This window comes from Morone saxatilis, unplaced genomic scaffold, assembly GCF_004916995.1.
Source record: "Morone saxatilis isolate NCDOM2014 unplaced genomic scaffold, NCSU_SB_2.0 Contig15, whole genome shotgun sequence".
In the NCBI taxonomy this organism is placed as follows: Eukaryota; Metazoa; Chordata; class Actinopteri; family Moronidae; genus Morone; species Morone saxatilis.
Genome location: NW_023339707.1, coordinates 20,477,670 through 20,492,071, shown reverse-complemented (window position 1 = coordinate 20,492,071; position 14,402 = coordinate 20,477,670). Strand labels below are relative to the sequence as shown.

General features: G+C 38.3%; 2 protein-coding genes across 2 annotated transcripts; both read left to right on the top strand.

The window, feature by feature from the left end:
- The first annotated feature begins 1,239 nt into the window (after positions 1–1,239).
- Positions 1,240–3,066, top strand: aurkaip1 (aurora kinase A interacting protein 1). Its single transcript, XM_035656531.1, has 4 exons — positions 1,240–1,323; positions 1,840–1,945; positions 2,055–2,518; positions 2,758–3,066. The coding sequence occupies exons 2-4, from the start codon at positions 1,894–1,896 to the stop codon at positions 2,872–2,874; spliced, it is 633 nt and encodes a 210-aa protein (XP_035512424.1). The 5' UTR covers positions 1,240–1,323; positions 1,840–1,893; the 3' UTR covers positions 2,875–3,066.
- A 984-nt stretch (positions 3,067–4,050) lies between these two features.
- LOC118324275 (matrix remodeling-associated protein 8-like) lies at positions 4,051–13,699 on the top strand. Its single transcript, XM_035656530.1, has 10 exons — positions 4,051–4,190; positions 8,054–8,080; positions 8,205–8,516; positions 8,611–8,712; positions 8,803–9,264; positions 11,817–11,975; positions 12,120–12,150; positions 12,244–12,323; positions 12,434–12,487; positions 12,591–13,699. Exons 1-10 carry the CDS (start codon positions 4,163–4,165, stop codon positions 12,614–12,616), a joined length of 1,281 nt encoding a protein of 426 aa, XP_035512423.1. The 5' UTR covers positions 4,051–4,162; the 3' UTR covers positions 12,617–13,699.
- The last annotated feature ends 703 nt before the right edge of the window (positions 13,700–14,402 follow it).

Sequence of the window (14,402 nt, the reverse complement as noted above, 5' to 3'; positions counted from 1 at the left end):
TGTCACATGGAAGAAAGCATCATTTTCAGTTTTAATGAGTCAAACGGAAATACAACCGAATCATGATTGAAATGGGCTGTAAAAAATGTATCTGCTCACAAAACAATAATGGGCCGATTGTAACACATTTGTAGCTCTTCATTAATAGGTTTAGAAATACGCAATTTTAATATGGGAAACAACACAAAGAACATACAATTGAAATTCTACTCTGCCCTGAATGCACTAGACTTAATGCTAATAAGTGCCAGGAAATATGCAAAAAAATTCATAGTGTAAGAGAAGTAAGAAAGGTCAGTCTGTAATGTGAAGGTCAGTTTTGTGCATAAAAAGCAGCAGTAGCTTCCTGTTCTGTAAGGCACAGGCCTTTGCACCCCTGGGCCATGCTCTGTTTTTATTAGGCTACCAGCAGATGTTTGAAATACAGTAAAAACAGAGCATGTTAACAAATATACTAGTAATACTGGTACCACAGATAAGAACTACAATTTGGGAATTTTAGTAGTATCAATGAGATTTAATTCTCTTTCCGTTTACAGCTACAGTTATTTATGCTACACAGAATTAGTGTAAACTGGTCACATTCTTCTTTACTCATCTTGTTAATACACGTCATGTGACCCCATTAGGAAGTTCCTGTCTGACTTTTTGCTGATGTAAGATAAATACTGATGAACTCATGCATGTGGTCTGCAGTGTTGCGTAGTAACTGACTACATGTGATCGAGATTCTGTGGTCAGATTACAAAAACTAAGTAACTATATTCAGCCCAGATATCCTCTGTGGTCTATAGATCTTGACGGGGGAATGGGGTAAATCTTATGTTATTCCATTGCGCAGCTGATTTGAGTTTAGAGCAACCACACACGGACACACAGGTGAAAAATGGATAAATAACTACAGAAGACATTGAGTCAAAACCTCCCCTGAATGAGACTAATGGTCTAGCTCACCTACCATTGCTACTTTGATTGTTAGTGCCCCCCAGTGGAGTCACTTTAGCCTTCCACTTGTCTACTATGTGCTGCTAACTAAGCATATTATAAATGATAAAAGAAATGTGAATTAGATTTTATTTCAAGGAATAATGAATAATAGTAAACACATATACAGATTATTATTATTATTAGTATTATTATTATTAGTAGTAGTAGTAGTATTAGTATTATTATTTAAGTAAAATTGGTTCTCAGAGGTTTTATATAGCGGAACCTTCTGTCTGCTCCGAGAAACAGGAAGCGCCCTAAATTTGTGTCGCACGGACTGGAAGTGGTCTTTTGGAGTCACATTGAAGACCAACATCCCGGTCACTGCTGTAAAAGGTAACTTAACACTGCTCGTGAAATAAATGAATGAATGAATTGCAGTGGAGCTGTCGGACAGTTGATGGCAGAAACATTATTTTTAGTGGCAGAATCGCGACCTTCATCTCAGGTGGAGCTACAATGCCAGATAGCATTAGCGTCATCTATGCGTGGACACCGGTGACTGAAGAAAATAACTCAAATATTGGTCATATTGTGTTAATATTCATTATTATTATTGTTTAAAGTCAGCAGCTTTAGTTGGTTAGTTAGCTTCAATCCACATTACATATATTGGTATCACTGCAGCTGACAGTTAGTGTCATTATTGTGCTTTTGTATCGAAAATGTGCTTTCCATTGCTCGTTTCATCACCAAAAATCCTCGCATTTGAGAAGCTGGATGCAGATTATACTACATGTTGTTGTATATTAACCTAGACTGATCTATTAATCAGGAAATAGTTGAATTACTAGTTTGGAAACTCTACAGAACAGCTATGACTGACACACTGTACTTTGCTCATGCCCACAGGACAAGTGAGCAGTCAGCTCATTCCTGATCAATTTATGTGGATGATCACTCACAATGTTTACTTCAAAGGTTGTCCCTCGTCTCAGTCTATTACGTAGAGCATCTTGTAAGTATGAACCAATATGTCTACCAATCTGCATGTAGCTATGTAATCTCATCCTAAACTGTATTTCCTGTGTAAGTATTGACATCATTTCTTTTTACTTAATGATTAGGTGCACTTCAAGCCCAAAGAGAAATTTTGAATGGACGTGTACAACCGGTTCTTCCTGCTTACTGCTCTTCACTAAACCAGAAACTGAGAAACTATTCAACAGCGGCAGACAACGCATCTCCTCCTCGATGGGTCCAACTTGAGCCAGAACTGGATGAGGCTCTCGTGCCGCGTAAATTGTCAGTGAGTCCTCTGGAGAGCTGGCTCTCCCTGCGCTACTCCCTCCCTCCCCTGATCGAGTGCGCTCTGCCGCAGGAGGACGTAGGGCTGCTGGAAGAGAAGGTGCTGCCACCCGTCTCTGTCCCCGTTATGGAGGATGGGGAGGGTTCAGTAACACCCCTCATATGTAAGAATGTTCTGAAGATCCGACGGCGGATGATAAACCGGCATAAATACAGGAAGCTGCAAAAACGGACTAAATTCTTAAAGAGGAGAGTGCTGGAGGGAAGGGGGAAAAAGAAGCAGGTGAGAGCTTCCTCTTTAAAAAAGGATTCTGAAGACAGATTATTTCTTACTGTTCTGAAACATTTTTCCTTTTGGTTTCTACAAAGTAATACAAGTTTGATGCTTTTATAATTTCATAAGAAAATAATGAAGAATTTAACTATATAAGTGGCAGCAACGTCTTGACTATACTAATAAATAATTTTTCTAAACCAGCTGAATATGAATTTACTTTACACATTGAGTTTGCCCTTTTGCAGAGGCGATTCGAAGAGGATCTGAAAAGGATTTGGAGACGAGCTGGACTGAAGAAATCTCCAGAGGGATGGACTACACCTAAGATCTTCATTAAGCAACATGGAAACAAAAGCAAATGAGAAACACTGACGTTGACTTTGAGTTTGTGTCACTTCCCTCACACTGGACGGCTCTGCGCATCAGCCCACTTTCTGTGTTTTGCAGCTTTATTGAAACGTGTTTCAGTAATGAGGACATATTCCTTATGTGTACATTTATTTTTAACCAAGTGTACATAATCTAATAAAGATCTTTCTCTGTCAAGCCCAAGGCATAGTGTGCTGTTACTTTCTGTTAGCCTTATTTTAGGCTGACAGTAGAATTATAGGAGAGCTATAGCTTACATTTATCCTGTTCTTACTGTGGATGGCAGTATTGTGCAAAGACAAAAGATGCTTTCACCCAGGAATTTAAGTTTTTTAGTTTACCTTATTGTCTTCATAGCACAACTATAACAGAAATAAGAGCACCGAATTCTGAGTTGACTGTGTGACTATTTTAAAATATAATTAGCTTATACAACAAAATTTCTTTAACATTTTTTCCCCCTATGCAAGATGACAACCACTCCACCTTGGTAAGGTGCTGGAAGCTCAATGTGTCCAAACTAGTGAAGATTTCTGCACATTTTGATCCATGCAGTATGTCACTTTATTTAGCAAGCTTCCACTCTATCTCACCAGATAGACTGAAAGAAAGCTTTTATCTGGGGAAATCTTCACCTACAGTAAGGATTTCTTTTTTCTTCTAAGATCAAAAAGAGGAAAATGAGGAAGGGCCTTCTATTATCCCTTCCTTATGTTAAAGTTTTCCAAGAACTACATTTACTTTAACCATATAAACTACTGAAATCTTAAGATAACTGAAAATCATTTCTTTCTCAATAAGGACTGAATATATAAGACCTGTTTAACCCTCTGCATTTAGAAGCATAGCCAATGTAAACAGATGTATAACATAATCGCAAGACTTTCTCTGGTTTTGTTATTGTGTCAGTGTATTATAAGATTTCTTAATTTCAGACTGATACCAAGTTCCCTCTGTTTTAAATATCGGGCCTGTTTACATTTAGAAGTGAATTTTTCATATTTGTGTAGGAAGTTTCAGTTTTAGAAAAGCTTTCAACGTCTTATTAGACTTTTACTACACATGTTTTCGTGAAGACTGCAGCAGAGAGGTAGAGCAGTGTTGGGTTTCATCGGCTGGCGGAGGCGGAGCGTGTGGAGGCTCCAGCCTGCAGGAATACAACAAAATCCAGCTGAGCCGCCGCTGCTCGCTCAACTTGAAGCCTTCTTTTGTTTTATCAATTGATGCGCACTCGACCTCTGCCAGGCTTCTTTACCTCGGCTGCCAGCACTGTGAAAAAGGATGCACCTCGATATGACTCTCCTTCAGAGTAAGTTATTCAATTGTCTTGCTTTTAAAAAGAGAAAAATAACTTGAGGAAACTTTTTTTTGTTGTTGCCATAATTGGATCCAGGTTAGAATTCTGGAACAAAAGCCGAAAGCGTCTCAGGTCTGCTCTGTTGCGCTGTAGATATCCTTTAAAATACATTTTTAATATGCTTTATAAAGAAATGTCTTTGCCATAAGATTGACATAACAACCTGCATTATTAATGTTTTTAACTGGTGTTAGCTGCTGCAAAAAAGCAACTTTAAAACGACTTAACATGAAATATAATTGATGTAGGCTATTTATTTGTTGTTAACACAGAAACAGTCCGCATAATGATTATAAACTAGTTTTAGATGCGGGACGTCTAGAATTTAACTAAAGTTGTCCATTGTCAGCGTTGTGTATTTATTTATTTATATACACTACTTTATTGTTAACCAAACAGCCTCCGTATTATTTTTTTTGTCCCCTACTTTATTATTTTTTAGTAAAAACACAACTTTATGTGTTATCCATCTATTCTCATCTCATCTTAAATTATATGTCCTGTGATGTTGCTCAAGATGACACATTTTTTTCCACTTTTATTTTCAAAACATGAGTTTTGAAAGTAAAAAAAAAAAAGAAAGAAAAGGAAGGGGCCATTACAGTAAGCCTAATAACCTGGGCCTGTTGATATTGTGTGTAGGTGGTTTCTTTTATGGCTTCAGCCCAATGTGTTTCTAGTTAACTGTGGTCTGAGTCGAGGAGTCAGCACAATCCAGCAGCCAGTCATTATATGTGTCAGTAATGAGTTCACCACGAGTGGGCTGCTTTGAGTCGTGGAGGAGGGGGATTATCACCCCGACCATGTTTATCATTGCTTCGCTCCTAATTAACGGTCACCAGCAACAGGGGCATGGAAAGATCAGAACTGTTGTTTTGAACAAAATAAGCTTATAAACATGTAGCTACTCATTTAAGGCAGAAAATGACATGGTCGCAATAAGGTAACATTTGTGTTCTGTACAGGAAGGGTATGCAATCCACTTTGTACCACAGAAAGGGGTTTTTATAGAAAAAAAGTGCCCACACACTGAGGGGATGTTCCCAGTATATTTATATGAAGCTGTGTTTACAGCTATGACATTTGGGTATGATCAGATATACACAAAACATGACCAAGAGGGCAGAGTACATACACAGATTAAGCCCTATCATTAGTTAAATGAAGATACATTTATACATTTACAAATTGGTAAAGTTATCCATAAACAATACATATAAATCTATGGGAAGCAGTACATTTACACAATTAACTCACAAGGCAATAGTATATTATGATATAGTATATCATTTTGTTTAAGTACATATTTATATAAATTTATATGAATAAAAAATTCTGATGTACACCCGAGTGTATCCACAGGACAGTCAATAGGCTCTCCAGACCTCTGAGTGTATGTTTACTGCAGCTGGACAGATTTGTTTGATTTATTCTCATCCTGTGACGGGGCTGTGAGTAAACTCTACACACCCTACAATATAATGAATCACAGAAATTATGCTGAGTAAATACATGCTTTATGTCTGAGTTGAACATATAAAGCCTTTTTTTTTGTTTTGTTTTACCTTAGTGATGGCTTTCTGTTAAGTGATTCTCCATGCGATTCCTGGGGTTACAAATGACAACAGTGATTTGGCAGGTCATTTGGTAAATGCCTGTGATTAAAGCTAGTAACTCAATAGCACATTGTTAAGTCTTTAGTGTTAAACCAGCCTTATGAGTCATCAGCCTGTGTGTGTCTGGAGGAGAGATGAGAGAAAATTACAGGGGCTGGGACACTTTACTTTACCTTCTGCAGGAAAGTTTATACCCTTCAATAGAAAACCCACCAAAGTTTTCCAGCATGAGGTCTTCCCTGCGATGCCAGCGTATGCGCTGAAATCATTTTTCTCAGATTGAAGTATCATTATATAGTGGTGCATACTTTTTAAAACTTTTCTAAATTACTGCATGCTCTGCTGGGTTCAAATCTCTGCATAAAAGCACAGTAGCAACACTCCGGTGAAGTATTGTTTGTTTGTGGTGAAATTAACATACTCTTCACGTGCCTGTTGCCTGTGCTCACATATGAAATGAATCAGCTCTGTGCAGCCATGATGAGCAAGTCATATGAATGGAGAAGACCCTTTCTGGTGTTGCAACCTGTATCAAACAGATTTTGTGCAGCTTGTTTTTTGGTGTTAGGCCATCATTGACTGTGATAAAAATGCCCTTGATCAAGCTGTTTGTTATTTTCTGCTTTTAGACAGTGTTGGAGGGAGTATTCAGATCTTTAACTTAGGTAAAAGTACTCCATTAAAAGTCATTGAAAATGTCACTTAGCAAAATGTACTCAAACTGTCAAAAGTATTCATAATTCCGAAAAATGTTACCTGTAATATCAAAGAGGCATTTATGTGTCAAGTTGAGTAAATGTACTTCATTACATTACACAGCTGCTTTTAGAATATCATCAGCAGTTTTCATGGATTACTTGCTAACTTTCTAACTTCATTGAAAAGTTTCAGTAATTTCCAGCTTTGAAACTTCAAGACTTAACTTTCCTTGAATCTATCGACCGACTACAGACTCTACAGAACTCAGCAGCTGGGTTTTTAACCAGAACCAATAGCTATGACCACATCATCATTGATCTTATTGATTACTTTTAAGGCACTTCATGGCCTCACTTTTTGCTTTATTTTGCCCTCTCAGTGCCGTACAAGCCTGTGGGTAGATTGAGTTCCTTGAGGTTTTTTAACTGTTCCAGAGGCCCGACATAAAACTTGAGGGGACAGAGAGTTTACAGTCAGGACCTCATGCTAGAGAACGAGCTGCCCGAGGAAGCCTGTAACACCTTTTAAATCTTTTCTTTTCAAAACATATTTATCGGAGAGCTTATCCTAAGTTTTTATTTTACTTGAATACATTGCTGGAATTGGATGTTTGATATTTATCATAAATTATAAGGATTTTATCATTTGTATTTGATTATATTTATTTTAATTTGCTTCCATGTGTTAAGCATTTTATGACCTGTTTTTTTTAAGTGCTAATGCATCATGGAATTTTCAAATCTGTATTATCTGTGCATCAACAATAATCCACTCTTTATTCATATATTTCTTTATGTACTGACTATATCCACACACAACACCCAGGTGAAAGCTCTGCACTCTGTAGTTCACAGTACCCATTACTAGTACACTAAAAATACACAGGTGTTTGGTTTTGACACCAGGGAGTGTGACTGAAGTGAGCTGAATAGCAGTCCGATTCTTCATCCCCTCAGGATCATGGCCTTGCAACAAGCCAGCAGCAGTCAGGATGAATAGAGGCTCTGTATGCTTTGGCTGCATGTGTGTCCGCTGGCCTTTCAGTAAACACACGACGAAATAGCACTGTGGGAAAAATGCATTAGAAATAGCAAATGCACTGTAGGAAAATCTCCACTCTCTAGAGTGAGAAAACACAAACACTTATATATATATATCCAGAGAGTATTGTTCACATCTTTTTCCTGCTGTTGTATTCTTGTGTGGGACTTTTCTGTTCTTTTGTCTTTTATCTTGTCCTTGTTTCTTCAGTTTTCCTTTGTTATTTCAAACAGTCCTCTCACTGAACCCACATCTGCTCCAGCACTGAAATCTTTCACTGTTGGGTCAGTCCAGGTCAAACCTAAACTCTCGAGCCACTTTAACATTTTGCTTTGAGTTTTATTATAAATATTTCTCAAGACTTAATTGTTAAACAAGCCAATATCTGTAATACAGCAGCAAGTATGAATTAAGTGCTTCAGGATACCGGTCTAATAATTTTTTTTTTTTTTTTTTCAGTTCTTGCTGTGCTCCTCCTGCCAGGAGGTAAGACATTTATGTTTCTCTATGCACTACATTAATGAAGGCTCAATGTATAGTAGCACATATGTGATTCTTCTCTTTCGGTCATTACTGCATTAACTGTAATGTGTTTATTTCTTTGTGTCAGCATGCGGTCAGAGCAGCAGCAGCAGCAGGCATAATGTGGTGGTGGAAGCCAAGAACATCACCCTCCCTGCAGGGTCTAAGGCTGTGCTTCCCTGCCACAGCCCCCGCATGGTGTGGACCAGGGACAGACTGAAGGACCGTCAAAGGGTGGTGCACTGGGACTTGGTCCGCAGCAGCCCAGAGTATTCTGTGGAGCGAGTCCTGGACATGTCCCCTGGAGCCCGCCAGAGGGTCTACAATGGCTTCAACAAAGGACGCATTTCCATCCCAGAATCTGCATTCAATGATGGCAACTTCTCCCTTGTCATCAACAGTGAGACCTCTCTGTATTTTCCTGTCACATGTGAATATTGCAATCTTCCATTTATGATTTCATCTAACGCTTTTTTGGATGTTTATTTTTTCAGATGTGGTCGCAACTGACAAAGGAGTTTATACTTGTAATCTGCACCATCACTACTGCCAGATTCACCAGTCCATTCAAATCCAGCTTAATGTCACCAAGTCAGGTAAGGCCTCCTAATCAAACAGCCTAATGTTGTTCCATGAGTCATGAAACAGAATAAATAGTAAAGTATTTCACACTTGTATGTTTCCAGCTCGGAAAGAGAAACGTTCCTGGGATGGAGAGAAGACTGTGTTCGTGGTCTTGTTGGGCAGCTCAGTGGCATTGCCCTGTGTGAACCGGCGTCCCCTGTGGAGAGAGGGCCTCCAGGAGGACCAGCAGCAAGTGGCTCACTGGGACTTCCAGGCCCCTGGGGTGCGTCCTGATAGGGCTGACCGCTTGGTGGACCTCTATGCCTCCGGAGAACGCCGGGATTATGGGCCACTCTTTGCCCAAAGCAAGATGAGTGTGGCTGAGGATGCTTTTACTTTAGGGGACTTTTCCCTGTCCATTTCTGACTTGAGGCCTGTTGATAAAGGCCTGTACTCCTGCCACCTTCATCACCACTACTGTGGTCTGCAAGAAAGACGCATCTTCAGGCTCACTGTGGGACCTCCACTTCCGTCCGCACCCACTACAGCGCCCAGAATTTTCCAGAATGATGTGCCAGAGCCAAGTAAGCCACTCAGAATTGAAAACATATAAAATATCACTAGAACTTTGTTTTTCCAGACGTTACTAATGCTAAATGTTTTTCCCCATATGGTTTCTCAGCTAAATTGTGCATAGAGTGACAACACAGCCTGGGTTTTTTGTTATATTTATAGGCATAGTTGGTCGGTTAAATCAGTTCCTCTTCTTGCCAATTTTCTCCTCAGACCTCTCTGTTTTTGTGTTTGAGCTGAAGAGGGAGGGAGGACGTAGAAAGAATGTTTAAGCCAGTTGAGTAAGACAGAACGAGGGATAAAAAGAAAGTCTGCAAATTCAGCATTGTAAATTGATAAATGTTTTTTAAACTATGTGCATCTCTGGCTTGGGAAGCTGACTACAGTAAACAGCTATAAATTGGCTGCAACGGAAGTGGCCTCATTTTTACTCACCAACTTTCTTTCATTTACAGATTTTTTTGTCTACAGCTGGAGACATTTTAACTGCGCTGAGCAGAGGAGTAGGCTCCAACAGCCAGTAATTTTGGGAGTGGAGGGTCATATCTCGTGTTTTTTCCTCCATTTGATCCCATTTTCCAAAATTCCCAACCGTGTGTCTAGGCTAGTTACACTGCATCTCGGGTTTTGTTTATTCTTCTTTTCTCCCAGTCTGCTCTATTTCTCTGCTGATTTGTATCAGCCTCTGGTAGAGGCGTGTTTACCAGAAAGTAAAGGAAGTCTGATACATCTGTTCAACATCTGGGCCAGCTGTGACATGAAAGAGCAAAGTAAGGGAAGGGGATGAAGGTATGTGTTAGACTATAGATCATCCCCTTTAAAAAAAATGCACATTTATTAGCTCCATAAGTATGTTGTAAAGAAATGCACACGTGGACAGATGGCACTTGCCTGCGTCTTTTGAGTAAACCTCATGTAGGATTTCGTCTTCATGCACTGCTGATCTTAAAGTCTGTTAGATTAAACCCAGTTGTTTGTGCTCACACAGGCGCCAGCAATCATCTGAAATTACACGTCATGAGAGCTTTTCACTTTAATGCTGTGATTATTTACGGCAAGAATGAAAAGAACGTTATTTCTTCGTAACCATGATGTAGGCGTTTTGTGAGCTGTCAGCAATTCAACAGAAATCTTTATCTTTCACAATAAAGATGCTTTCCTTCAGTTCATTGACTTGCAAATGATGCAAATCCCACAGGAACAAAAACACAGGGTAACCTCTGTGCGACATATGTGAAAGAGCTGTCAACACATACACACTTGTCAGATCTTGTCAGAAAATGGAAATGGGATACTGCTGGGACATGGCTGCAGCTCTGGTTTTGACAGTCAAGCTCTGGAGACAATGACCTTGGACATGTCTTTGCAGTTTCATGCACATTAGGCACATTAACCAATGACAGGTGATAATTGCCAACCAAGCCCCCACTTCGGAGGTGCGTGATTAAGTCAGAATATTTTTATTTATTTTTTTTTATTAAGGATTGCTGGTTTTAAAAGCATGATCAGAGATGGTAGATCGCATGTTTTCCTTGTTAGTGAGTCCATCAGTGGTGCGTAGATTTACTGGTGTCCAACTTAAAGACGATAGAGTAAGACTGTATTTAAGAGGTATATTAAAAAGATTTTATGCATTTCATAATCAGTTTTTTTTGTGATCTGGTTTCTGTAATCAGGCTGCATTTGAATCAAAGGGGAAATTTAAAGACTGTAATAACAACACAGATTTCTTTACCCTTCAACAGCATTGTAAACATGCATTGAATGATTATTCTGCCAAAGTATCTGCGGTACACTACACTGTACTGTATCATACTGTTTATAATAGACATAAAACAGTATGTAGTTAATGATCTTGCACCTCCAAGTCCAATATGTATTTTCTGTGCTTGTCATTTTTAATAATTATTGTCAACTATCAACAAAGTGTACACAAACAGTCTGGGTCACTGAGACTGGGAGTTGCCTGCAGTGTTGTCAGATGTATTTAGACTGGCCTGTCAGACGGAAGAGTTCACTGATGAACTCTGCTGAAGGTGTCACAGATTTGTTTTCCATGCATGCAGAAACTAGACTTCTGTTTGTGAGAAGACGTGAAAAGGCCAAAATGGAAAACTAATACAGACATGCAGACAGACCACATAACAGAATTCGTCTCTCTTTCCTCACACTTCTCCTCCTCTTTTCTGGTCAGCCTGTGTTTTTCTGGAGAGAAAAAAAAACAGCTGCATGACATCAGGTCTGGAAGTCATTACCACCAAACAGCATTTAGACATTTAACTCCTGCTCTCCCTTCTTCGGTCTCTGGGGGAATGAAAAACTTTAAATGCATTTCAACTTGATCCTTGTTTATTGCCATTACGTTAATACAATGTAACAATCCAATATATCACAGTTAGAATATGATAATAAATCCTCAACAACACATCCCATTGTTGTTGTTTTTTGAAAGCACATTGACTTTTCTTGATATTTAAGTAGGATGTTTCTCCTATAGTATATGTCTGAGAATGCAGTAGGTTATTATAGGAAACGATTGATTTTGTCTGTGTTTTGCCTTTAGGGACTGAAGAAGTGGAGGGCCCACGTGTGGTGAATGTCATCCTCCCTGAGCATCGAGGTTATTTCGTGCAGCATCTGGGCTACTTTCTGGCAACTTTCATACTGCTGGCATTCATCGTTGTGGCTGTCATTGTGCTGACTCGACGGCGCAAAAAGAGAGGTATTGTGTTTAACCTTCCCCTTATGCTTGGCTTATATCTGACAACAAGCTTGTATTTTATGATAAGCCTATTTATACACTCCATAAGGCTCACACCATATGGATACAGTGTGTTTAAGATTGTGTATTTTATCTGTTTTTCAGGGCTGGAGTATGAGCTGCGTAGATCTGATTGGTAAGACCTTACTATACAATAAATTATAGATCATGTTTTCATTAATTTAAAATAAATCCAATTCTGAGCAGACCGGTACTTATTTCTGTGCAGGGGAACTGTAATCAGTGGAGGTGAAATGACATTAGACTGCACAGAGCTGAAGGCCTGTAACCAAGAACCTCTGAATTCAGGTTCAGTAATCTTTATCCACATACAGGCAATAAACTTACATTGACTACCTTAACAAAAAATTTAAAATTTACTGGTTTCTCATAACCTTTGCATCTATTACAATCCACAGACTACAAAAACAACCTACTGAAAGAGAGAGATATGGCCAAAGACTGCAATATGGGTGAGCAGCCATTGTGCAGATTTGTATTTCAGTAAAAAGAAAAAAACCTGACACATGATGACACATGAAACATGATTTTATTGGCACGTTTTCCCTCATTTAGACTTTGATGGAAAGCTGTGGAAGTGAGTGCGATATTTTTGAGATGCTGCTGGCAGGTCCAGGGCAAACACCGGAAGAGTAAAGGACCGTGGAAAGAAGTGGAAAAAAGAGGAAACCCAGGAGAAGACAGGAGGAATGCTCCCTCTGCTGTAACTCTAACACACTAAGCTTTTTCACTAAAAGCCGACATAATTTTTTACGTTATTTTTTTATATAACTTGCATTTTCACCAGCTGTAATAACAATATGGTTAAACATATATTTGATCCTTACTCAAGCATTCATTGTTTGGTTTATGTGGAATATTAGGCTTTTTTCTTTTTTTTTTTTTTACAAAAATGCATGCTGTTTATTAAAGTATGTATTATGTGTACTTTGCATGCAGAGCTGCAAGCTCACAGTTCTTTTCTGATCTTGAAATTTGATAATTTTGTCTTTTTTTGCACAATTTCTGCTGTACCGTAATTTGTAAAAGTGTTCATTAAGGTTTCAATGGTAAATTTACTGTATGTAGACATTTTCAGACCATGTTTAGAAACAAGAGCTACAAATAGCTATAGATAGTAAGACATTTTAAACAAATCATAGTACATTTTTAAAAAACTCAACTGTGGTGACATAATGACTGAATCTAAACTTTTTTCTCTATTTTTAGAAATGCCGACTGTCAGACTTAAAATCCAAATTATGTTTGTAATCAAAAGGATATAAAGCTTCTGAAATATGTATTCATTGATAACTTATCAGGTGAAAAATAATGACATTTTCGGACCATGGACTAAAGGCTCAGTCTGCAGAATCTCAGGAAAAAAAAATTCTTTCAGCCATTTATTTGGTTTTTAGTGGGCTGTGCAGTACTTGTTTGCATCAAGCATGTACAATGTACCCTGGTTTAGAAAACACTGAATTTTCATTACTAAATCTGCTGGTCAATGATATGTTAGAAAACTGTGTAGCTGTAGCTCACATTGTGTCTACTATCTCAGTAATGCTAAATCCCAAACTGTAATCCTAACCCCTGTTCTCTCTTTGTCTCTTGCTCACTTGTGCACACTCTAATGTTGGTCTCTTCTAAGAAATAATTTCTTCTATTAAAGATTCACAACCGTGGCCACAGACTCATCAGTCACTATTTGTTCTAGTTGGTAGAGGGCTATTATTCACAGACATCAACCCACATATTTAGCGTTTGGATGAATAAATTATTATATGATGTTCATAGTAGCCTCTGAAGTATTAAGGATTAAGAGTATGAGAGAAGGAACATTTGAGGTAAGTAATTAATAGTTATGTTAATTAGTAGTGAGACTGAGTCACTGTAGACTCTTGTTTAACAGACATTGTGTTAATGTGACAATATTCCAGCTGTGCAGTACAAGGCACACCTATTTACCTATTTTCACTCCTGGGGTTCACGCCCGTTACAATCATATGATTAACCTCTAATAATCATTACTGTCACCTGCAATTATTATTAGACATATCTAATATTTAATGAGCCCATTAACTGGAGAGGAAAGACAATTATTAGTGCCGTTAAAGTGCTGCGTTTTCTCCAAATCTCTCACAGTGCTGTTACTGTATTTTTATATAAATATTTTGGGTTGTTTATTTATAGGATTCTTCTCTGGGCTATCTCGACATTTTATGAGTTATCCAAAAAATAGGTCGAATATTCTATTTTCATCAGAATACATATATAGCCTATATACATATATTTATATTTGGATTGAATTTATATTGGGCTGCAACCGCTTGACACAATAATATCCCACTGCAATATCAGAGATAGTAGTAATAAAAAAAGAAAGAG

What these genes read in the sequence shown, in the direction of transcription:
- aurkaip1 (XM_035656531.1), top strand. Translation starts at nt 1,894, where the DNA reads ATGTTTACTTCAAAGGTTGTCCCTCGTCTCAGTCTATTACGTAGAGCA. An exon ending in TCTATTACGTAGAGCATCTT is followed by an intron (nt 1,946 to 2,054) that starts GTAAGTATGAAC and finishes CTTAATGATTAG; the next exon opens with GTGCACTTCAAGCCCAAAGA. An exon ending in GAAGGGGGAAAAAGAAGCAG is followed by an intron (nt 2,519 to 2,757) that starts GTGAGAGCTTCC and finishes GCCCTTTTGCAG; the next exon opens with AGGCGATTCGAAGAGGATCT.
- LOC118324275 (XM_035656530.1), top strand. Translation starts at nt 4,163, where the DNA reads ATGCACCTCGATATGACTCTCCTTCAGA. An exon ending in CGATATGACTCTCCTTCAGA is followed by an intron (nt 4,191 to 8,053) that starts GTAAGTTATTCA and finishes TTTTTTTTTCAG; the next exon opens with TTCTTGCTGTGCTCCTCCTG. An exon ending in GAATGATGTGCCAGAGCCAA is followed by an intron (nt 9,265 to 11,816) that starts GTAAGCCACTCA and finishes TTTTGCCTTTAG; the next exon opens with GGACTGAAGAAGTGGAGGGC.